Source organism: Grampus griseus (assembly GCF_964374135.1).
Source record: "Grampus griseus genome assembly, chromosome: 6".
NCBI lineage: Eukaryota > Metazoa > Chordata > Mammalia > Artiodactyla > Delphinidae > Grampus > Grampus griseus.
Window position 1 is genome coordinate 44,495,363 of NC_139000.1, and position 26,472 is coordinate 44,521,834.

The 26,472-nt window shown below is 39.4% G+C and overlaps 1 protein-coding gene across 1 annotated transcript in view; it reads right to left on the reverse strand.

Moving 5' to 3' along the window:
• Window positions 1–228: 228 nt before the first annotated feature.
• Window positions 229–26,472, reverse strand: part of OSTF1 (osteoclast stimulating factor 1) — a 48,869-nt gene continuing 22,625 nt past the window's right edge. Inside the window, exons 3-10 of the mRNA XM_082657571.1 lie at window positions 21,191–21,241; window positions 18,345–18,408; window positions 16,409–16,462; window positions 14,640–14,747; window positions 13,474–13,523; window positions 10,378–10,456; window positions 7,053–7,151; window positions 229–800 (exon numbers count right to left, since the gene is read on the reverse strand). Coding sequence (XP_082513697.1) covers window positions 742–800; window positions 7,053–7,151; window positions 10,378–10,456; window positions 13,474–13,523; window positions 14,640–14,747; window positions 16,409–16,462; window positions 18,345–18,408; window positions 21,191–21,241 — 564 coding nt within the window. The 3' untranslated portion in view covers window positions 229–741. The remainder of the gene's footprint in view (window positions 801–7,052; window positions 7,152–10,377; window positions 10,457–13,473; window positions 13,524–14,639; window positions 14,748–16,408; window positions 16,463–18,344; window positions 18,409–21,190; window positions 21,242–26,472) is intronic.

Here is a 26,472-nt window from a genome sequence, read left to right on the forward strand (position 1 = left end):
ATCCCCCAAGACACTGAGAATCTCCCGACCTCCACACGATTTCCATCCCAGACCCCCTAAAGAAGGGGAGGGGCTTAGGGAGCCCTACTTTGTCATGTACCATCAACAAAATACACTGTATCCAGAAAAAAAAAAAAAAAGAAAGAAAGAAAATTTGGCTACTATGATTCTTCTGTGCTAATAATACAAAATGTTATTTAAAAAATCAAATCAGTCTTTACCTAAATATAAATATAAAAAGGTTTATTTATTTACCAGCAAAGAGTGATACCACAAAACAAAGGAAATAAAGTCTCTTAAAATGTTTATTTTTGTCAGAATAGCTGACGATTTTCTATTAAGTCTTTCAGTTTATTATTATAATAAGCATTCCCCCCTTGAAAAATCCATTCAAAATATCTCAATCCTTGAGGTAAAGAACTTTAAAAAAAAAAATCCCGATTTTTTTTAAAGAAAAAATTTCTTAAAATTCTTTTAAGCTTGATAAATAGAAATAATCTCTTCTTGTTCTACTCTGGTGAACAAAAATGTACTTTATACAGCAAAATATCCAGTCACTTATTGGCAAACTGAAGGTGAGACCTATTCATTTACATGTTTTATTCAAACAGTGCAATACTGCCACGTTCATATAGACTTTTTTTTTCTTTTCTTACAGTTACCAACACTCTTCTGGCAAAGACAAGGTTTTGAAATGGCAAAAGCAACACAAGTTTTAGATCTCAAAGCTCTGGAAAGGAATTAATCTGAGTCTTCATCATCAAGATAGTCCTCGGCATTGCTTAATGTTCGGACTGCATCTAAAAGGAATGGGGGAAAAGCAAAACAGAGAAATTACAAATGGCTCAGATTTTGTTTTCATTTTCAAAGCTCCTGACAATTCAAAACACTGTAATCTTCCCTCAGACCTACGGGTTGTATTTTCTCCAAGGATATTTTTCTACTTTTGCTTTCCAGTCTAACTGATTAGTTTCTGTTGCCACAGAGGCTGACAAATACATATGTCTGCATGTTACCTAGACATGCAGAAAAGTAAAGCACATGGTGCTGAGGTACCATTAGTCTATCTTAAACAAAATACGACAGCCACATGCACCATGACCAATGTGGAACACACCAGAAGCCCGTCCACCCTGACAACTGTGCATCCAACCTCCTTTCCCAATGACAAGTGCACAGGTGGCTTCAGTCAGTCGACAACCTGTGGCCTTACCTGAGGGCAAGGTCACTGGGTAGAAAGATAACTAATGAGGGGGGGAAAAGGAAAAGAAAAAGAAAGAGAATGAAAACACAAAAGCTTCAGTTTCATTTTAGAAAACATTGATAAAGTATACTCAGAAGCAAAAGAAACTGAATTGAAAAATAAAAGTTTTAAAATAGAAAGAGCTGAACCCCATCAAATGTTAAGTCAACCTTAAACAGAGTTCAAAAGGAAGACATCTGATCTTTAACTGTTCACCTGTCCAGTCAAATTCAAACTGTCTCATCAAATTCCTATAGCAACAGGTTACACGAGGTATAGTTTTAAGGGGAAAACTGAAATGCAGTATAAGCACATTGTTAGAGCTCAATAAATGTATGTTATATATAGCACCCAGAACATGGTCTCTAAATACTATAAGCCCATGCTCATTGGAGATATGACTGATTCCAAGTCTGGGGAAGAAACTGTAAAAGAGAGACCTGAAACCTCTTGTTATGCCATAAAACAAGGATCCTAGCAAAGACAGCATCATTTTAAAAGGGTTCAGGATCCAACCAGAAGAGGCCTCCACTAGCCAAAGATAGGCTACCAGTAAGGAAACTATGCTGGATTAAAACACAGCAAATATTTCAACACACACCAAAGAGAATTCATTGGCCCCCTTCGAAAAATAACAGGGAACCAGCAGGTTATTTTGAAAACTCTTAAAAGGTAAATAAAAATCAAGGCTTTATTCTGCCCCTGATATACAAACTACTGCTCGAGTAACCAAAGAGTTGATAAGGGGAAATTTTTCTTTATAGAATGTTCCAACTAATAACCAAGAAAGGAGTGACAAAATTAGAATATCACCATTTTGCAACCATTAGTGAAATAATGAATCTAGACAATGATCATCTATGGATGCTAACATTGCAGGACAAGTGACAAACAGATACTATGCGCCTCTGATAGAAGAACACAATTTTCTTTATGAAGTATTCTTCCCTCTATCCCTAAAATAGATAGATAGATACATAGGTAGATAGATAGATCGATAGATGATAGATAGAATCCAAATCTAATCAAACCTCTAGATGTAACACCAATTGACAAAAATACAGAGGACAGAGGAGCATGACAACACCATGGGAATGCATGCATGCAATGTCTACACTGGGAAATTCAGGGAAATTGGTCCAGTTTCTTTAACAAATAAACTGCAAGGCTAAACAAAGAGGAAAAGGAGAGGGAAAGGAAACATTAATTGAAAAACAAAGAAACAAGAGACATAGCTATCAGTTTGGACCCTACTTAAAAAAACATAAATAAATAAGCAAAGAATAAAAAACATGTAAGAGAAAATGGTAAATTTAGACCATCACAAGACGTTTGATGATACTGTAGTTTTTTTTAAGTCTTCATAGGTTTAGAAAAATGATTAATGAAAAAAAAAGGAAGGGGCAGGGGAGAGGGCAGGGATATAGAAACCGATTTATCTTATACAAGAGAGAAAGAAAGGTAAAAGAACAAGTGGCTTTACGCAGAACAGAGGTGGCCTTCAACGACTTCAGCTTCCAAACTATTAGAAGTCTCCGGGTTGACTGTACTCTTCTCCATTCTCCTTAAGAGGAGTTCTGGAGACCTGGGAGGAAGGTATTTTGTTCTGTTCCATACACACCCACAAACTTCAGGACTGGCCATGAACTTGGTAAAAGTAGCCTTTTAAGCTAAAGACAAAAAGACAAATAGCAAAGCTCTTCCCCTTTCTACTTTGCTACTACAAACCTGTGTTTTTCAATATTGGAGATATTCCTTGTCCTTCAATGGTTACTTTGGCACTTTGCTTTAAGCAAGAGGAAGATGACTGGCCACGGTGCAAATTCTGACCAAATAAAGTGAGAGCCAGGCAAATAAACTTCTCCTTCCTTCCTTCTGTGGACTGCTCTGAAGCACAGTTTCTCTGGAAACTTCTCATATGGCCAAGTGCTGATAATGAGCGGTATCTTCATAGCCCGTCTTGGGGCATGACTATCATGGTAATGTATCCCCTAGCAGTGCTTCTCAGCCTCCCCTACCTCACTTCCATATTTTTTCTCATTCTCACTGCCCTGGATTTACATGTTCCAAAGCACCAGAACTTAGATAGACAAACAAACAAATAAATAAACAAACGGTGGAGGGATAAACACAATAACATGTAAAATCTCATAGACGTGTTACGTGAAAGAAGTTAGACACCAAAAAGCACACACTGTTTGATTCCATTTATATCAAGTTTGAAAACAGGCAAAACTAATCTATGGTGAGAGAAGGAGAGGATTCTGAGGGAGGCTTCTGTTGTGTGGGAAATGTCCTCTATCATCTGGGTTATGGTTAATAAGTTTAAGCACAGTGGGAATCCCCTGGCGGTCTAGTGGTTAGGACCCTGCACTTCCACTGCAGGGGGCCCAGGTTCAATCCCTGGTTGGGGAACTAAGATCCTGCATGCCGTGTGGCACGGCCGGAAAAAAAGGTTAATTTCATTGTGGATTAAATCAGGTTAATGAATTTAAAAAAAAGTGTAAGCACAGTAAAAAAAAAAATCATCAAGATGTACACTTAAGATTTATGTACTTTACTTAATGTAAATTATACCCTAGTTTTTAAAAATTGGAAAAAGAACTGAAAGGTTCAATCCTCAAGTATGCCTTGACCCCACCCTATATCCTAAAGTTACCCTTCATGGTAACTGTAACATGTAAATTATTTTGTCCTTATAAGAAATTCAAGATGTGTTTTTTTTTGTTTTTTTTGTTGTTGTTGTTTGTTTGTTTGTTTTTTTGCTGTACGCGGGCCTCTCACCGTTGTGGCCTCTCCGGCTGCGGAGCACAGGCTCCGGACGCGCAGGCTCAGCGGCCATGGCTCACGGGCCCAGCCGCTCCGCGGCATGTGGGATCTTCCCGGACCGGGGCACGAACCCACGTCCCCTGCATCAGCAGGCGGACCCTCAACCACTGCGCCACCAGGGAAGCCCTCAAGATGTGCTTTTAAAAGTGGACCACGATGTCAGAATATACCTCCTCTGGCTTAGAGCTCATGCTGGCAATTTGCTATATGGCCAAATATTCAAACTCTCATTCCAACGAGGATCAAAATACAAATTAAAATTTTTTAAACTGGATAATTGGGCAAATGAAGAAAAAGAAAACAGAGAAAAAGGTAACATGAAAAATGAAATACGAAGATGCATTTCTTGGCTCTGTGTGCCAGGCCCCAAGATTAATTACCTCATTACTGAAATCAGTAGAGCACAAATTTAGGAAGGTAAACTAAAGAAACTTGGAGTAAACAGAGAAACAGAACACCAACGTCCCTGCCCTTTTCTACAAAGACTACAGAAAAATGAGGAGAAAAAGAGAAAAGTTTGCCACCTGCCTCTTCCAGCTCCAGTTGTTCATGTGGAGGCTTCTGGGTGTAGCTCTCTGGGGTCTGAGCAGGTGTGATATTTTCATTGTCTGTCACCATCAAACTCATAGTGTGCATGAGACCCTGATAACCGTTAGCTCATAAGAAACCTTACTCCTCAGTCAGGATGTTTTGGAGGTGCCCATATAGCGGCAGGAAGTCAGTGGCAGAGAAAGGAAATTAGGTCATAGTCCTTCTTCCTGACCCAACCAAGGCAGCAGGGCGTGAGAGGTCCACCTCAAGTAAAAGTGTTTCAACCACATGGCTGCAAATACGGCTTCTCAGTCAAAATGTAGCTAGGGAGCACCACTCAGCTGGTAAACACTTTCTCACTCATTTGGTAGACCCTATACACATCTATGCATGAGTAATTACTTTAAAGAAAGACTTGCTCTGCCAGCAAACATTCATGGCTTAAATAAGAAGTCCCTAACTGCTTAATAGTTTACATTATACCTGAACTGAGGTTAAATAAGAATCTGGAACAAACACTTATCTGAAATAAGGGACAAACGGAACAATGGATTTGTGAGAATTATGATGGGAATTTGATGATAGGTAAGGAAGATGATTCTGGGAAGTTCCCTTGGTAAGCCACAAAGAGAGGGGGGCTGTTTGCTTTCTTTAATTGACTAAAGCAGGAAACCAGGGGACTGATATACTTTGCTGCTTATGCTAGAAATGGAATATGGGACAGCATAATATTGACTCTTCTCATAAATCAAGGGATACCTGAGGGAGAAATAAGTTTTCCAAGGGTTCAAACATTAATGGGAATTTGATTCAAATGATAGAAACAGAAATGAGCATCTCATTACCCAAGTTGGAGAACTCTGAAAATAATAATACCCTAAGGATAAAATGAAAACACATGCACTTAGCCTCTATAATGGAAATTTCTAAAAAGGTGTCTTGGTGATTCTCCACCAACATGAACCAGTCTAAACTTCAGACTCTAAAGCGATACTAAAAGAGTCCAGAATGATGAGTAGCAATGCAAAGACTTGCAAAAGGTGAATCCTCCATTATACTAGTTCCTTTCTAGAAAACGGCAGTAAAAATGTATCCATTACAGGCTTATACTTCAAAGTGGAATTAAAGTGCCAAACAGGAGATAATTAAGTAGAATAAGGCTTGAGAAGTGAGAAAAAAGAGATCAAATGTTCCCTCCAACCAAGCATCTTCCACCTTTCTTTTTTTCTACCTCTCTGGGTTTCTCATGGGCCAGGAGACTGATGATAAATCAAAGAGGGACAGAGGAGAGGTGGCAGAGGAGAGGTGGCAGAGTTCACACCCCGCCACTCCCAGTACTCCTTTCTGGAATCACCATGTTAGAATGAATCTAGGGGAGCACATTCAGCAGGCTATATACTGAGAAGTCTAATCAACAGCCAATCTCTGAATAGTAATCACGAACAGTGCAAATGTGTTTAACACCTCTATTTCCTTTAACACCTTTTCAAAACCACCACACAAACTCTTCATTTTTATAGAATTGCATGTGAACTTTTCAAACCTCTTCTCCTACATCAATAGATATTATCTTTAAGAATATACACTCTATCTTCAGACTTCCCTGGTGGCGCAGTGGTTAAGAATCCACCTGCCAATGCAGGGGACACGGGTTCGATCCCCGGTCTGGGAAGATCCCACATGCCGCGGAGCGACGAAGCCCGTGCGCCACAACTACTGAGCCTGCGCTCTACAGCCCGCGAGCCACCAGCTACTGAGCCTGTGTACCACAACTACTGAAGCCCACGCATCTAGAGCCCGTGCTCCACAACAAGAGAAGCCACCGCAATGAGAAGCCCGTGCACCGCAACGAAGAGCAGCCCCCACTCGCCGCAACTAGAGAAAGCTTGTGCGCAGCAACAAAGACCCAACACAGCCAAAAATAAATTAATTTTTAAAAAAAGAATATACACTCTTATCTTTAAAAAACCACGCATAGAACTGTGAAGAGATACCGATACATTTACAAAGTCTAGAATAATTTTGATTACAAAATTTTGATTACAAATAATTTTGATACCCTCATTTAAAATAGAAACAAAATATAATCATAAAGCTCTTGAATGCATAATTAAAAAATATTTAGTGATAACCAGTCATAAAAACAAATCTGAAATGAGAATATGGAAACAATGGTTCTCTGATAAGGACTGTAATGGAAAGCAAAGTAATTAGAACTTGATTGCAAGGAATAAAAGAAACATACTAATCATAGCAAAAAATCGATGTCTCTTCAAATTTGTTTGCATAAAGGTATTCTTCCATGTTGAAGTTCTGATTCAGACCAAGGATGTAAAATCTAACTTCAGAATCACCTGAAGAATTTACCAAGAAAAAATCTTCCCTAATATTAAATCGATAACTCTTAGTCATGATGGCATCAGGAGGAAGAAGGATTAAAATCAAGTACCTGTTCCCTGTTTCTTTTTCAGGAGAGACGCACAGGCAGCATTAGTAGCCATGTCCAGGGCCAGCTTCTTCTCATTGTTTCTTAAGTCTGTTCTAGCACCTTCCCCAACACAAGAAAGTAAATTAGGTGTTTTGAAGACTCTATAGTAGCAGCCAAACCTTTTTTTTTTTTTTTAGTTTCTTTTTTCTCTTTTTCTTTTCTTTCTTCCAGTTATATTGAGATATAATTGACACACAACACTGTATAAGTTTAAGGTGTACAGATAATGATTTGACTTACGAACATCATGAAATGATTATCACAGTAAGTTTAGTAAACATCCATCATCCCATATAGATACAAAATTAAAAGAATATAAAATTTTTTTTTCCTTGTAATGAGAACTCTTAGGATTTACTCTCTTAACAACTTTCTTATATAACAAACAGTAGTGTTAATTATATAGCAGCCAATCCTCTTTCCATCAAAACTAATCACTTTTGGCAGAACTAACTAGAGAACCATTCTGGCCCCGAACTAGGCTCTTTCCAAACAGTAAAACTTTCTCAAAACAGTAATAACATATTTGGCAGCTTTAATCAGGGAGCTTATTGCTGCACCTGTAATAATTATACACAATTAAAATATAGCCTTCCTTTCGAGTCCCTATAGAATTGCATGTGAACTTTTCAGTGAGGAGTTGACTGTCCCTGTGGACAGTAAATCAGTTAGACTCAACGTGCCTTGGCACGCGTTTTTGGAGATTAAATTCAATACACCCTTTGCCTCTTCTTTTCAAGAAGGTCTTTAGAAAAGACCATGTAAGTTGAGCTTGAGGAGATTAATATTTATCTTAAGTATACTCTCATGCTTATTAGCAGAATTAGTAACACTAAAATCTAGAGGCAATCCATTGTTCCCACAGCCCATCTTCTACTCCCTTTTTTCCTTGTCTTTATTATGTGATAAATTACATCAGAATTCATAAATCTTTCTCATTGTCAAAGATTCAAAAATACAGATGTATGCTGAACAAAAGCTTATGTCTCATTTCAGCCTGCAACTAACCCCTTCCTTCCCCATCTTCTACCTTCCCCAGAGGTGACCATTCCCAACAAGTGGGCATCAGTTCCCATCTCCCTTATGTGCAAGAATGCATTCACAGACATATGTGGACATATACACAAAATCATACTCCATGTATTAGTCTGTAATTTGATTTTTTTTTTGCCAATGATATTTTCCTTTTTTTTAGTTGATGTACAATATTTATAAGTTTCAGGTATATAACATAGGGGTTCACAATTTTTAAAGGTTATATTTCATTTATAATTGTCACAAAATATTGGCTATATTCCCTGTGTTGTACCATGTATCCTTGTAGCTTATTTATTTTATACACAGTAGTTTGTACCTCTTAATCCCCTACCCCTATCTTACCCCTTTCCCTCCCTCTCCTCCCTGGTAACCACCAGTTTTGATTTTTTTAACTTAATAATATATTATCGTATTCATTCCTTAGTAGTACACATACGTATAACCCAATCTATTTAAATATTTATAATTATTCCATTTTGTGGGTATTCCAAAATTTATTTAACCACTCCTCTATTGAGGGGTGTTTAGGCTTTTCCTAATTTTCATTATCACAAACAATGCTGCCGTGAACCTCCTTGAACAACATCTTTGTTTATATGCATTTCTGAAGGATGGTTTCCTAGAAGTGGTGCTGAAATGTAAGGATATGTATGTTTTCATTCTGCTAGCTACTGTTAGACTGCCTGCCAAGAAGGCTTACCAATTTACACTCTCTGCCACAGTGTTTGAGAGTGCCATTTTCTCTACAACCACATCCTCGTCAGTAAACAAAATATAAATGTCCTAAAACTCAAAGGCACAAAAATACTGTCAAGAAAAGAATAGTATGTTTAATTAGGAATACGGTGACCATGTGTGAAAATCTCTCATGAACAGATTTAGATATCCACAGCTGGGGTTATAGGGAAAACCTCATTCTCTCGCTGTACTACAGGTCAAACATCCTGCAGGTTCATAGTTCTGTGACTGATCATACCTTACTTTACACTTGAGAACTCACATACATGATTTCTGTCAGGATGGGAAATGTTCAGAGACAGGATGCTAGAGAAGAAACTCAACCATTTCCTGTGTCCCTCTCAACCAGCGCTGCCCAGAAGAAAATTATGTGAGCCATAGACGTAATTTAAATTTTTCTAGTGGCTACGTTTTCAAAATGTGAAATTCATTTTAAGAATATATTTCATTTCACCCAGTATATCCAAAGTGTTATCACTTCATCATGTAACCAATATGAAAATTACTGTGCTACTTCACTCTTTTTGTTTCTACTAAGTATTCAAAATCTGGTATTCATCTTACACTTACAGCACATCTCAATTCAGACTAGCCTCCTTTCAAGGGCTCAGTAGCACGTGTGGTTAGTGGCTGCCATAGCAGACAGTGCAGATGTTGGCATACCTCTGGGGGGCACTACAGTGGTCCTCAAGGTGTCTGATCTTTTGCACCTGGAGTTTACATCATCAACATCCTTTAAATCAAAAACATTTCCTCTCATATAACCCACAACATTGCTCCAAGGATCCCTAATGATACTGCATCCATGTGACATGTAGGCTGGGGATTCAAGCATCCTATATTACAGCCTTCTAGACCAGGGTGCAGTACGGGGTGATATCCCTGGCCTTCTATAAGGGTTAACTAATATTTGTGGGACAAACAGATGAATGGATGGTAAGTCCATAATTTCACTGGTGCTTCTGACTTGTGTAAAAACAGGGAATCAACGTATCTTCTTGTTTTCTGTACATCTAGCATCTGCTCAGCTCAAAGCAGGACATCGCAGCCACAGCATTCCTTCTTATCTATCAAGCTTTCCTGTGAGAACAGGGGCCTCAGCAACTTCATCCATACAGCTTTCTTAGAGAGCTCTCCTCTGTATGTGTGCATGCACATGTGTGCGCATGCGCACACACACACACACACACACACACACACACACACACACACACACACACACCTTCTTTCTGAGGCCCTTTAATCCTGCAGAAATGTACAATAAATTCTTACTGAGGGTAATATATGTGATTTTAAAGCTTACCAAGCTTTTGAGTTAAAATTAAAAGCTTACACAAATCACCTCAATTTTATCTTATGATAACAACTCCGTGATGCAGACAGAGTAGAGACCACAATTCCAGTTTTAAAATAAGAATCCTATTGTTTTCCCTACTATTTCAAGTGGTAAAAGTGGACGTAGCCTATTTTTCAGGGTAAGCAAAGACCAGAAAAACTAAGCACACTTTACCTTTTGCCAGAAGCAACTGGACAATATCTGCATAACCCTTCCAGGCAGCAGCATGCAAAGCTGTGTCTCCCAACTTGTTCTATGGTGATATAACAAGAGAAAGCAGCATTTTAAAAAGAGAGTGTGGATTGAAACCGTGCATGAATTTAGGTTTACTCTAACCTAAGTAAATCTAAAATGAGAACGAAGTTATAAAATCATATAAAATTCCAAAGAGGGAAAGGAGACTCAAAAGATGAGAGGTGAGTCATTTGGGGAAAGGGAATGGGATGGAAGAGGAGAAGTGGAAGTGCACAAGTGGAAGTGCAGATGCCTGCAGAGGGAGACGCCAGGAGGAAACAAGCAGATTTGTCTCCGCAGAAACCAGCATGAATTAGGAACTGGAGATGCCTGGAGACACGAGAGCAGGAATGAGGCATGGGAGTGAAACCAAGAGTACTGGGTGAAAGTGTTTCTCCGGAGTAATTAGAACCCCAGAACCCCAGATCACCTTCCTTTCTCCCTGCTGCCAGATGACCCAGTACACATGGTAGAATTACCCTGTTGAGAAATTAACCAGATAGCTTCCAAGCTCATGGAACTTGCAGGCACAAGAGAAGGTGGCAATTAGGCTAGGAACTAAAAGCAGGGGGCTAGCTGAAAAACCTGCAAACTGAGCAGTAAGACCCCTCTCCCAGCTGCCTTTACCTACCCCAGTGCCCCAGTGTGTACAGTCTAGCATCTACGCCCAGGGAGGAGGCTGGAGAATACTTTTCTGGGAGAGCTGAACAGTCCCAATGCAGGGGAGGAAGGGAATATTTTAACTGGCATCTGGGTATAAGCCAGCAGAACATCCAGGACCTCACCACTTCACCCTACGGAGGAAACCACCAGTCAATAAGCCCCACAAGCACACAGTGCTTTCAGTCACACTCAAACATGAATGGACAGACAAAGGTACTGTATATTTGAGGACAGCCTCCAATATCCAAAGAAAGATCAAAACAAAGCTAATGGATCTCAGAGGAAAAAGACACAGTGTAGTGAATAGCAGAAAATGTTTTAAAATATGTATATAATTAATATATCAGAGATATAATATGACATTATGTTAGGAAATGACAAAAAGATGCTATGTAAAAGTAAAAATAAGAGTAAAAGGAGGAGCTTGTGGTAGAAAGAATTCTAAGACAGCCCTCAAGCTCCCTGCCCCCTGGGATACACCTCCCTGTATAATTTCCTCCCCTTGAGAGTGAGTGAGACCGGTGAATATAACAGGATATCATGCCCATATTTTCTAATCAGTTGATGTTTACCCTGGGTGGACCTGACCTAGTCAGGTGGGCCCTTATAAGGAAAGGCATAGCACCAGCAACACAATCTCCTGCTGGCCTTGAGGAAGAAAGCAAACAGCCATGTTGTGAACTGTCCATCAGGAGGGGTGGTCTCTAAAAGTTGAGGGCCTCAGTACCATAGGTGCAAGGAACACAATTCTCCCAGCAACATGAATGAACTTGGAATAGGACTCGAGCTCCACATGAGAACCCCACTCCAGACAATACCTTGATTCCCACTTGTGAGACCCTGAGCAGGAAACCCAGCTACGCCACCCAGAATTCTCACCTACAGAAAGCATAAGGTAAATGGGTATATTTTAAGTTGCTAAATACGTGGCAATTTGTCACACAGCAACAGAGATCTAATACAATGCTCTGGGGAATTAAAAAGGCGACCAAAATAAAACACAAAGATGAGAAAACCTCTGAGGAAAACTAAGAAAATTAGAGGCTCAATCTGAGAGGTCCCACATAGCTACTAATGGGCATTCCAGAACCAAAGAGCAAAGGAAACAGATAAAAATATATAAGAAATAATACAAGATATTTTTCCAGGCTGAAAGAGTTCACTACCATTTTCAGGCAAAGACCCATTCTAAAAGCACATCATTGTGAAAGTTTGGAATACCATGGATAGAGTAAAATTCTAATCATGAGAAAACGCAGGGAATTTCCTGGCTGCCCAGTGGTTAGGACTCTGCACTTTCACTGCTGAGGGCCCAGGGGCCTGGGTTCAATCCCTGGTCAGGGAACCAAGATCCTATAAGCCTCGCAGCACGGCCAAATAAAATAGGGAAAAAGCAGTTAATACACAAAGAATGGGACTCAAAAAGGCATCAAACCTCTCAAAAGCAACCCTGGAAACTAGAATACCATGGAGCCATGCCTGTAAAATTCTGAGGGAAGTCATTTTCAACCCAGAATTCTATCAGCCAAATAGTCAAGCCCAAGCTCCCCTTTCTCAGGAATTTACTTGAAGGTATTCTTCAACAAATGGAAGACAGAGGATCCAGAAAAGTGAGGACACAATACAGGAGAGAGGTGAAGCGTTTCCCAGGAAGACAGCAAAGGGCAGTAGAGACCAAGTTGCTCCGATCAGAGAATGAAGATGGAAGGCTTCAGTATGATTCCAGGAAGAAAAGAAAGAAAGCAATTATCTTATACAATTTAGAAAAGTATATCAAGAGAGTATAAAACAGTGTCGAGGTCTTTGTGAAATACAAAAAAAAAAAAAGCACTAAATAAAAGTCAATAAATACAGAAACAAAAAAGTTACACAAGCAGTGAATGATATTTAAATAGCCATAATACCATAAGCATTATATAGTAATATAAGCAAAAACTATGCTATGTATGAAACATTAGGAGGACCGGAGGAGGAAAGATTGGGCGCTGGGTGCTGGAAGATGACAGCTGGGCGGTTGACAAGCGTAAACCTTCACCTACCAGATAGGATACCAAAATACTTTATGAAGATGATGAATTATTAGACAGCTCCACAAGCATATTCCTTAGTAACATGAAGGTAAGAGGAAAGCACTAAAAGCTGAAAGTGATATACGAGGAGGAGTATGGCAGGAATTGGGGGCTTTATGCAATTTGGACTTTAATCATAATTTTTTAACTATGTGCTTGTTGTATTTTGATTAAAAGTTTTATGAAAAATAATAAATGGGAAAAGGTGAGTTCCAAGACACCAAGACAGGATTTTACACACACATAAGCTGTACCAGGAGAGCAAGGTAGGTGGGTTAAATGGCTTCTGCATAAGCAATCTCACCTGTTGGTTCAGTTCAATGTTTGGTTGAGTAAATAGCACTTCCACTATATCTGAAATTCAAATAGAAAAGATTTTTTAAAGAAGGAGACTAAAAGTCTGACAAAACTCAGCATAATAATTTTAAAAGAGAGGATTCTTTTTAGAAGAATCATCAAGAAAATCGTTATAACAAAGTTTTCAACATTTATGTAAATAGAAGACCTAAGACTATAAAAGGTAGAATTACTCAGGGAAAATTTTTTTCTAATATTTTGCCTTTTGTATTTTCACATGACATCTATGATAGGAATATTTTTACATTTGCTGGGGCACTTAATATTCATACCACTAATTTGTGTTTAAATTTTCCTTTGGCCACGCTATTTAATTTGTTGGATTCTTTGTTTCTCATTACTGTTGGGATCATTTTCTGTGTGTTGTAGAGAGAGGGAGAAAGAGAGTGGGTGTGGTAGATTCTCAGCCAGGCTGAAATACATCTAGAAATTCCATTTGTCATTATTATTGATTATAATAGAGGAAGTTATCAACTGAATCACCAACTCAAGCAAATGCTGTCTCTTTCCTAAATCTTAAGCTTAGAATGTAAATCATAAAAGCTTCCTGGGAGGGCTTCCCTGGTGGCGCAGTGGTTGAGAGTCCGCCTGCTGATGCAGGGGACACAGGTTCGTGCCCCAGTCTGGGAAGATCCCACATGCTGCGTAGTGGCTGCGCCTGTGAGCCATGGCTGCTGAGCCTGCGCGTCCAGAGCCTGTGCTCCGCAATGGGAGAGGCCACAACAGTGAGAGGCCCGCGTACCGAAAAAAAAAAAAAAAGCTTCCTGGGAAAAACTAAGTCAGAGGAATCAATTCTGGTCCTTTCTTCTGTGAGATTAGACAGTGGGGGTTGTTTTTATATTACTGTTGCTTTCCTGTTTTCTCAGACCTTTGCAAGTCTGAGAGAGGAAAGGAAGCTTCCACTCCTTCAAGTGAAAAGGTCTGTGTAGTGAGGCTGGCCAATCACATTCTACCTACTGTTTTACAGAGCTTCCAGGGACTGGGCTTTTGGCTGACATTCTGAAAAATTTGAAAAGAATACCAATTTTTTTTCATTTGTGTAACTCTGGCTCCCCTAGATGAAGCACATTTTCAGTAGCACAGATATTTATGATAACAAACAAAATGTAATACCTTTGTGACCCCCGTGACAAGCCCAGTACAAGGCGGTGCTTCCAGCTTTGTCCAAGCCATTAACACCTACTCGGTTGTCCAAACACTCTCTCAACCAACTCAAGTTGCCTGAAAACATTTTACATTTATAAAAACACATGAAAAAGGGTTTTAGTTTTTTTCGTTTTGCTTTTCAATCAATTTCATCCTGCATAAATTCGCATTTGCAAAGGATTAATCAGTAAGTCTGAAATTAAAACCTGCCCCATAACGCATTCTCTATGGTACAGTTTGACTTCCAGTTTATTAATGGAAAGCATTAACATCAATTTTTAATGGTAGGTTAATGGGAAGAGTTGCCTAAATGGGTCCATTTAAGGTATTTTTACTCTGTAAAAAAAGCTTTTTTTTCCTTTGTGAAATCCTGGAACTTCGGGAAAAAAATTCAAACCTAAGAACAAGCAGATACTACTCATATTCATATTTAAAATGCATTTTCAGTTCCTATAAGAAAAGAAAAACTAAATAACCTACTCAAAGCTGCTGCTCTTATATGTTAAAGTATAACTATTCATTTAATATCCTGTGGCTAATGCCCTAAATATCTAGTTTACAAAGAATTTTTTAAATGTCAATTTAGTAGTTCTACTTATGCACAATCCTAAACCAATAATTTCCTTTTGCACATTCAGATTTCAGAAATATCTACAATTAAATGAAAGAGAGCTTACTGTGGCCTTATAAAAAATTCCCCACGATCTACAGCAGGGTTTCTCAACAGTGGCCCTACTGACATCTGGCGCTGGAGGGTTCTTTGTTATGGGGGCTGTACTGCACGATGTTTAGCAACATCCCCAGCCTCTACGCAAAAGGTGCCAGCATCCCCCCAGTTATGACAGTCAAAATGCCTCCAGAGGACTTCCCTGGTGGCGCAGTGGTTGAGAGTCCGCCTGCCGATGCAGGGTACACGGGTTCGTGCCCCGGTCCGGGAAGATCCCACATGCCGCGGAGCGGCTGGGCCCGTAAGCCATGGCCCCTGAGCCTGTGCGTCCGGAGCCTGTGCTCCACAACCGGAGAGGCCACAACAGTGAGAGGCCCGCGTTCCGCAAAATAACAAACAAACAAACAAACAAACAAACAAATGCCTCCAGATACTGCCAAATGTCCCAGGGTTTGCAGAGAGGAATTACCCTCTGTGGAGAGCCACTGATCTATGGAACAAAGCCCCACGTACAAGCCCCATCCCTGGTGCTTCCTTCCTCCCCAACCCCAACCTCACCATTCATACTTGCAATATACTAACACTCTCCCAGGTGCTGGACCCCTGAGAAGCCCCCACCCTCTGCCCTCCTGTTACTCATTCTGGCCTCTATAGCCTGTTTAACTGAAACACACTTCAACCGCTATACTTATCACACCATCTTGTAATGATCTGCTACACACATCTCTCCCCTGCCAGACTTTGAGCTCTGCGAGTCACAGAGCATGACTTTCCACTTGCAACTAAGCACAGGGCAGGTAAGACTCAAAAGTTATCTGTTGACTGACATTTTAAAAATTAAAATCACACATTTCTATAGAGTGAAAGAAGGCCAGAACAGAGATTGCCTCTGGGGGAGGCAAGGATTTAACTGGGAAGGGAACTTTCTGGGATGATAGAAATGTTCTGGATCTTGATCTGGGTGTTGGTTACACAGGTAAATGCATTTGTTAAAAGTCATCAAACTACATAATTAATATGTCTGTGTTTTACTGTACTGTTTATCTCAATCAAAAAGAATCAGACCTACCTCTTTTTGCAGCTTCATGCAATGGATTGTCAATGGATTCTGCCTGCTCAGCCACTAGATGGAAAAAAAAAAGATGCAAATCAATGTTGAGAGGGCCACCCAAAGGATTCCCTGAAGCCAGTTCAGTGTCCCAGCTTCAGAAGTGCCAGGACCTTCCACCATACAGCTTCCCTTACTTAATGTGAGTTTTAAAAAATGGCAGAAAATCAAAAGTGATGTTTTGTGCTTTGAAAGAAGCTGAATTATGTGTCAAAAGAAGCCAAGCTAAGACAATAACACAGCAATTAACTGGGAGTATAAACAGAAACAAACATAGCCATTAACTGGAAGTATAAATAGAAACAAACAGATCCAAGGTCTGCCAACCAGTTTGCTCAAATATTTCACCAACAAATTTAGTCAGGAAAGTGCAAAAGAAAGCATTTGAGGTTCCTTTTTACATTCTATAAAAACACCCTAGGGCTTCCCTGGTGGCACAGTGGTTGAGAGCCCGCCTGATGATGCAGGGGACACGGGTTTGTGCCCTGGTCTGGGAGGATCCCACATGCCGTGGAGCGGCTGGGCCCGTGAGCCATGGCTGCTGAGCCTGCACGTCCGGAGCCTGTGCTCCGCAACGGGAGAGGCCACAACAGTGAGAGGCCCGCATACCACACACACAAAAACAAACAAACAAAAAAAACACCCTGCTTTGAAGATGGCTAAAAATAATTGTCTCCCTTGTGTGTGTGGATATGAAGGGTGAGGTAAAGGAGAAATATTTTGCTTTCTATATTCAGAATGGGCAATCAGCATACCTGCCTGACCCTAAGGAAGGTGTATTCACTGCTGTCCTAGAATCAGTAGGAGTGACCACATGAAGACTGTTGTTCAAATGAGACTTCACACCCACCCCTCCCACCACAAAGGGCTGTAACTAGATACTCCCTTGGCTACCAGGGATCTAGCAACTGAGAAACATTTTGCACCCTCAGTCTATGACCAGCTGGAGAAGTTGTTTATTTGGGATTTCAAAGGTTAGAGGAGTGTAGAAATGCTTAGTCTTTTAAAATCCAGAATGATATGGCCCTTAGACCAGGTAAGTGGGGCCCATGTGTTGAGCCCCAGGTCTCACTCATTTCCCTCCCCCCACTTTCTCTCCTCCCCTCCACCTCCTCCCCTCCGCTCCCCTAGGAGCTCTGAATTGCCTTCCTTGAAATTTCTAAGTCCCCTTCCAGTGTTTGGAACTGGTGCCTGATGTCAGCCCTATTGGTCTAAGGAAGTATCTAATGCTAAAGTCCAAAGGAACCTTAGAAGTGATTTAAATCAAACCCTCTTGTTATACAGATGGAGAAACGGTCCCAGGGGCAGCAGTTAAGTACCCTAACTAAGGTCCCTTGCTGTTAGAAGTGGAAGAAGGATTAAAACCCAGGACCCTTGTTTATCAATCCTGTGCGCTTTTTACTTTACTCTGCTGATTTCTACGAAAGTCTGCTTTGTCCCCCTTCCAACTAGAAGTGCGTCTCACTGCTCAAGTGCCTCAAACTGCCCTAATGTTCATTTAATGAACATCACTGCCCCAAACATTAATTAACATAACAAGGCAAGGTTACTTCATCACAAAAGAAAGGGGGGCTAGTCTAAAAAAAACAAAGAAGAAAGAAAAGAAAAAGAAAAATGTCTAAGCGTTGAATAAAGTAAAACTATAAGTATTTCCCTGGAAACCTTAGGTTCTTTCAAGAATGTTACAATGCATTTTCTTAAGCCAAGGAGTCAAGTTCAAGTACATCCAGCATCCATGACCACTCTATTAAGAGGAGGCTCAGAGTAGAACATGCCCTAGGCTGGCAATGACTCCATCGATTTCTCAGCCACAGCAGGAAGCAGAAAGGCCTCAGGAATCAGATAACTGAAAATACACAAAGTACAGCCCAAGTAAAGCCACCGCTGCCATACTTACCATAGTTGCTTGGGATTAGTCCCGTCCTGCCTTTGGAGGTGCCTTTCCACCAATTGGTATCACTCTGGTGAAAGAAGAGTTAAATTAAGTGGGACCGAATCCAGTTTACATTCAGTCATTTTTAAAACCATGTGGCGCATATTGGCCTCCTTTTGGCCTTTTCAAAGGGTAGAGCAGTTGACACTTTTTGTTTTATTTTAGATAAAATACAACATACTTCCAATTCAAATGCAGAGTTACTGCTTTACCAAATGTCCATCAGCCCTGGTCACACTGATCAAGCTTCCTCACTCCCTAGTTATGGATGTCCATTCCCCTTATCATTAAATTACAAATATACACACATCTGCCTGCAAAAAATCAAAGACACTTCATCATAGAGACTCCACATTCAAACAAATCAAACAGAGATAATATGAAAGAGAAGGGGAAAAATTATGTTTGGTTTAGACTATCTGTAGGATTTTTTGGTCCAGAGTCTAATTTCTCTTACTCTCAAGATATGCATATATTTGCTTTTCTAAAGATCTCTTTATTTCACCTTTGCTTTTTTGGTAACTTTTTATCATAGAAAAATTCAAACCTATACCAAAGTAGAAGGAACCATATAAGGAACCTACACATACCCATTTCCTAACTGCATGAACTATTTACTCATGGCCAATACTGTTTCATGCATATCCTCACGTACAACCTCCCTCCCCTTCAGATTATCCTGAAATAAATTCTAGACACCATATTCTTTTATCTGTAAATATTTTAATACGAATCTCTGAAAGATAAGAACTTTTCCATAATAATAACACCATTATCATGTGTTATTTTGTTTGCTAGCTTAAAATTTTTTCAACAATAATTCCTTAATATCATCAAATATCTACAATACTCAAAATTTCCAGTATGTCTTATAATAAAGTCCATACAGTATGATTGATTGATTTGCCTCTTAAGTCTCTTTCAGTGTATAGTTTCCCCATTCATTTTTTTTTCACTCCTTCACAATAGACTTTTCATAGAAACTAGTTTGTTCCGAAGAGTTTGGAAGAGTCTGGATTTTCCTTGTTGTATCCCTTGTTATAAAAAAATGTGTTCCTCTGCTCCCTGTATTGCCTATAAATCGGTCATTAGTTCTAGAGGCTTAATTAGATTCAGATTCAATTTTTTAGCAAGACTATTTCATGTGTAGCATTGATTCTTCCATCAGGAGACACACAATGTCTCTCTTTTTGTAACATTAGTAACCACTGATGAGCATTATTTGGATCCATTATTTCATAAGGGTTGCAAATGGTGACAGGCTAATTCTATCATTCCTTCTTCATTTAAATAACTAGAATATTACTTTAAAGACGAACTTTCCCTCATCAACTCTCAGGTTACCCAGAGATAAAGTTCACGGAGAAAGGCACAATAAATACTGATTCTTTTCCTTTAGAGTTGTCAGAATAAATACTGATTCTTTTCCTTAAGAGTCATCAGAATAAAAAGTTGGTTCCCTAGCATTCTCTCAGGCTGACCAATGATTTTTGTTTTTAAGTATCATTAGGAGCTCATGAATTTAAATAGAGTAGATTTGTTTCAATCCTTGGAATTGTTGCCCTAACTGATTGCTCAAATTGTCCTATCTTTGACCAGTGGCAGCCTCTTCAATTTAGTTCTGTGTCTTTCCAGTGGGACCCTAGTAGTCTTTGGGAGTTTCCTTGCTTTCTAAGAACAAGATGTCCTGGGATTATCTTGTACCTTTCCTGCCCCCAACCTGGTACCAGACATTTCTCAAAGGAACTTTGTTCCTTTTAATGGGAAATAACATATTATTATTATTGGTCTTTTTTTTTTTTTTTTGGCCTTTTCAAAGGACAGAGCAGAAATCCTTTTGTTTATTTTATTTTAGATAATATACAACATACTTCCAATTCAAATGCAGAGCGACTTAACTTCATTGATCTTACATCTATCTGTACATCCTTTCTTGCAGGCTGAAACTGCCAGTTTTCTACATCATTGACTTAATGACTCATTTGCTCTAAACTGCAGTACACATGCATCAATCTCAGAATAACAATACCAACACTTCTCCAACATCATGATTAAAAACTGTTTATAATTTGGGGGTAGAAGTTCTTTTTGTTCTTCATATTATTCTACTAGAGATATTCAGTTGAAATGCTGAGTTTTAAAGTCACTTGGAATAGTTCCTCTCTGTGTGTCATGCCAAATACCTGGGGTACAACTAAGTTCATTTGATTCATTCTGCTTTTAATTTTTAGGGATTGCTTTTTATCATTTAATTTAATTTTATAACTATGCAAAAGTTTACATGATTCCAAAGACAGATCTCCAAAACAAGGTGTAATTTTTAAAAAGTCTATATTCCATCTATGTTTCCTCTACCCTTTTCCCTTTCCTTTCAGAGAAGAAACTACTTTTTAAAACTTTATGACTCCTCCTTTGACTTTTAATTTTAAATTGAGGAAAATATGTATATGTATATCCTCTCACCCTTTCTTACTTACATTAGCAAAGGCACACTATCCACATTTTTTTCACCTTGCTTTTGTTCACTTAAATTACTCCATAATATCATATAGAGATATTCCTCACTCCTTTTTATAGCTGCATAATACTGTTTGTAGATACAGCAAAGTTTATTGAACTATTTTCCTATTGATGGAGTAAGGGCTACTTCCAATCTTACGTTATTACAAATTATGCTCAGTGAGTGAAGTTGGGTATATGTATTTCTATACAGATATACATGTAAATAATGTACAATATTACAGCTATACAAAATAGTCTTATACATCTTTAGTTCATGTGTGGTATGACAAAATATTGGCTGGGCTTACCATGTCAGTAATGTAGATAATATCACCTTCTTCAAAGTACAATTCATCTGGCTAAAAAAAAAAAAAAATTAAGTTTTACTCCGTGTGATTTTTTCATGAATTAGAATTCAATGATGATGATAATTATACAAATTCCACATTCTAAAATCCTTATAGACAGCGTAGTTTTTATATACTTAAATCTGCACATAAACCATATAACATTATTGACAAGCTAACACATGCACAGAAATGTGAATTTTCCCACGATAAACTTCAAAGAATATAAGAAATAAGAATTCCTCCCCACACACCCACACACCTTATTTTCTTCCCCAATGAAAGCAAGGCATTTTTATACCAAAATAGAATATTAATAAAACTTTTTCATTGTAAAAATTTCAAAAGGTGATATATATTTTTTCATAAAAGGATAAATGTCTAGAACTAAAACCATGAAAAATAGCTAGAAGCTTGGCTCTCTCCTAAACTATTAGCCTTCAATCCTTAAACACTTTCATATCAACATCGCTCTCTACTTATTTTGAGAAAACCATTATCTTAACTCTTCATGTTCAGAGAGAATGAATATCTTATATACGAGAACAGTTAATACATAATTCAACCATTAATAAGACTAAAGAGGGCTTCCCTGGTGGCACAGTGGTTGAGAATCCACCTGCCGATGCAGGGGACACGGGTTCGTGCCCCGGTCCGGGAAGATCCCAAATGCCGCAGAGCGGCTGGGCCCGTGAGCCATGGTCGCTGAGCCTGTGCGTCTGGAGCCTGCACTCCGCAACGGGAGAGGCCACAGCAATGAGAGGCCCGCGTGCCACAAAAAAAAAAAAAAAAAAGACTAAAGAGCCGAAAGATATGAAGCAGTAACTCGTTCTAGATCTTAAGCAAGCTCTAAGGGGTTAATTAATTACACAGACAATACATGCTCTTATACCAGCCAAATGTCCTACAAACTCCCTGAATAAAGCCAGGCACTTTAATTAAATATTTTTTTCCCATCAGTAGATAACACTTATCAGCATGACTGTATGAGTAAATAAAATGTCTAGGGAGTTCCCTGGTGGTCCAATGGTTAGGACTCAGCGCTTACAGTGCTGTGGCCTAGGTTCAATCCCTGGTCAGAGAACTAAGATCCTGTAAGCCGCCTGGCGTGGCCAGAATCTATATATATGTATATTTATGTCTACTGATGAGCAAGTTTCAGATATTGGGAAATGTTTACATTGTCATGCTAAGTGAAGAATGTAGGGCACAAAATTTTACATAGGATAAGATCATGAGCACATATTAGTTTCATAATGCTGGTTGGAAAAAAAAAATTTTTAAAGGCTTTGATATTTGATTCCAGTTACTGCTCCACACAAATAAAAATTATGCTAGTGAAACAAATTATTTCATTCTTTCATTTTCCTTTTGTTTATCTCTCTCAGCTGCAGACTACGGCAGTAAATGTGACTCTGCAACAGTCATTTACTGAGTTTCAAAGATGATCTCTATTATTTTTATAACTATTTCCCCGTGAATATAGATGAAGACTATATCAGCTATATCATGCTTTAAGCAACCATAATTCATATTTAGATGCAATATGCATTCAAATATAAAAATTAGCAAATGATGATTAATGAAACTAAAAAATGTGAGTTCCTCTAAAAAGCACTTTCTGAAGCATTTCTTAATTTACACTTCGATCTACAGAGACTAGACTTACACATAGCATATCTATACAAAATTAGTTGAGCCTGTGTAGATCAATGACATACATTTTAATATTATTGGAAATAGGCATTTGGAAGAAAAAAAGTAAAGCCTTCTAAGACTTTTCTCAATTTTTCCCTAAAATGTCCTGATGATCTATGATCAATATTACTACCAATATGTGATGGATATAGAAAGTGATTAGGGAAACAAATTGTTTACTTTAGCACTTCCCTGCCGTTAACTGGCTCACTTCTCAGAGGCCAGAAAGGTGACTCACTGCCACCATAGCATCCCAGCTGGTGGGATGGAGTAGCCATCCTTACAACAGTAAGGAATGGGTGGGGAGAATGAAGCAGGATGCAAGGAAGTAAAGAAAACAGAATATATGTGAAATCTTAGCATTTTTCTGGAGTGACTGAGTTTCTTGGAGTTTTGAAAGAGTTCAATGTCTTGAAGAGAAGCTAACCTTGCCCACTTACGTCTAACAATCAATCCTCCTCAATCAGTGCTTACGTTGAAGTGAAGGAGTCATGTCTAAAACCACAAAAGTCAAGTTTGCCTGAATTTCCACACTTAATAAGATCATTCACCCTTGAAACAAAAGGCACATTTTGAGAAAGTGCCAAACACATAACTTAAAAAACAAAGAACATACACAAGTCTCTGTAATTAGTCTTCCTCATAAAAAGGAATAAAGCCTGGAAGAATGGGAAGTCAGTGTTTAATGGGTACAGAGTTTTCTTTGGGGACAGTGAAAGTATTTTGGAACTAGACAGAGGTAATAGCTGTACAACATTGTGATTGTACTAAATGCTTCACTGTTCACTTTAAATACAAAAAATTGTTAATGTTGTGTTATGTGAATTTTACCTCAATTTTTAAAATCATATGGTATTTGTAAATAATTCTTTTCTTTTGTGGTTTGGTAAAAGGCATGATTTGGAAACTGTCACCAAGTACAGTCATTTCAAAACTTCTTGCGCTGTTTCGGATTTTAAATTAATGGCTGCTCTTCCATAGCAGTGCCTGCCTCAGCTACCCATTAGATCAGACTTGTTTTTCAACTAAGGGAGCAACAAACGGCAGTCGATTTCAGTTAGGTAAAAAAAGGTCTCGCTAAGTTTTCATCCTGAGAAAAGAGAGTGGAACGTTTATTTTCTTTTCAATCAATAGCTCCCAGACACACAATGCTACCCCCGCTAAAATATCTTCTTCCAAAGAAGCTAGGGGCGGTTTTTCCTAATGTAGCTGAGGAGGTCGTTTACCAAATTCTTCAGACTGCTGGTGGCAATATAAACGACAAGGTAATTTCATGATTTTAAAACTCAGATAGATTTGTACCTCCGATATTCACACTTTCCATTAAGAAACCACTTGCAGGACACAATGTAAATGTTCAGTGAGGATCGACTTTTAAATTCTTGGCATCGTATTCAGGGACTATGATGGGAAAAGAGTGACACAATCAAGTAAGCACTTGTCTATTTCTAGTCTGTTCTTTGGTTTTTAACCACATTCTTCTTTTCCTCTCTCCTTGAACAACCACAAGGTATCAGAACAAGTAAATTGTTGGCCACTGGGATGTTATAGGGATGAGTACCCACTTGGTAATGTATATCCTGTTCCATATATTCTTGGTAACATATAATTCTCAAGGCATTAATTTTGGTTGGTTTATGCAAATATGTATTTTATGAAAAATTTTGGAAAGACCGTGACGTCCTTTTGAAATTTTCCACATTTGTCAACCTGGAGCCCTGAGAATTAATAAAAAGAAAAAAAAAAATCAAATTCTCCACAGATGTTCTCATTTAGCACTTTATAGTATTATCATGTGCCTGGCACTGGTCTGGACACTTAGAATCTCACAGCAACACTGTGAGGTGGGTGCTATTCTTATCATCACATTATAGATGAGAAACTTGTCCAAGGCCATACAGCAGGTACATGGTAGACCCTAAACTTGAACCGTGACACTCAGATTCTGGAGTCCCTGCCCTTCATCACCACCTCTGCTTTCTCTCATACAGAAGGGTCATGCATAGCCATTACTGGTTGCCATGGTGTCATGATCAGGATAAAAGGCAATGGCTGTGGAAAATATCTGTTGTTTCTCTCTTCCCCACCCCAACATAATGCAATACAACAAAATCAACAGCAGTGCCTTATACTTGCAAAGCATACTTAACGTCATTTGATCCTACAACAGCCCATTAAGGCAGGGCTGGGTCATGGGTATAATCTCCATCTAACAGCCAGTCTCAGAGAGGTTGAAGAACTTGCCACAAACCACACAGTTAGTGAGTGGTAGGGCTGGGCTCCTACTTCAGCTTTTGGAATCCCATCCTAGGGCTCCTTCCCCTACATATAGTGCTATAAACCTAGAGGAGTCCAGCAAATGTTACATGATAGAGAGGAGGATCCTGCTGGTTTCCTTGCAGAAATCAATATACCTCCAGCACACAGGAAATGCTGTTCTCTCTCCATCAGTGCAACACTGGTCTATCCAGTCTTACCAGGCCTCTATATGACACTTTATTGGATTGGGGGTTGGGTAAGAAATAAGAACCAAACAGGGCTGGGTGATGTCAGGACTACCTTGCCTTCATGCACGACAGAGGAGAGAAATGCACTGACAGGAAGAACCAAGAGTGACAAGCTTCCCAGTGGATCACTGAGATGAGTTGGGTATTGCTGTCCCTATCTCCTGAGAGTAGTACAGTAGCTAAAAACTGGACCCAGGTATTTCTGGGGTGCTGTACATGTCAGTGATGGACTCACAGAGTCCAGCTCAGCCCTTCCAACTTCTTTGTCTCAATGACTTTTAGGTGAGTTTAGGATATCCTGGGGTACACCCATCCCACTAGAGAAGATGGCCACTGGGCCCAGGGGAGAAAGACCAAACCGAGCTTGTCCAAAAGAAATTCTCATTCAGAAAAGAATGTTAAGATGAACCTAGTTCTAGGGTGACATTCAAAATACTGAACAACTGGTACAGCATGGGCACTTAAGCAGTCAGGAAGACCCCTGGGACCTGATCAGCCAGACACCTCCCCTTCAACGTCTGTATTGAGGGGAGATGGAGAGGAGCAGAGTGTGGGAGCAGCAGGGCATGAGGTAGCCATTACTGACCATCCAGCACACACAGGACGAATTAGCGGCACTGCTCTACAGCCTAGGATGCTTGGGACCATGGATATTAAAAATAGCATTTTAAATGTGGAATATTCAAAAAAACCTAGTGAATTAAATGTCTGTTTTCTCCTGCGCATTCAATAATAACCAAGACTTTTAAAAAGCTGTAGAGGGACCTCCCTGGTGGTGCAGTGGTTAAGAATCTGCCTGCCAATGCAGGGGACATGGGTTTGATCCCTGGTCCAGGAAGATCCCACATGCCACGGAGCAACTAAGCCCGTGTGCCACAACTACTGGGCCTGTGCTCTAGAGCCCACGAGCCACAACTACTGAGCCCATGTGCCACAACTACTGAAGCCTGCGTGCCTAGAGCCCGTGCTCCCAAACAAGAGAAGCCATCGTGATGAAAAGCCCGCGCACCTCAACGAAGAGTAGCCCCAGCTCGCCGC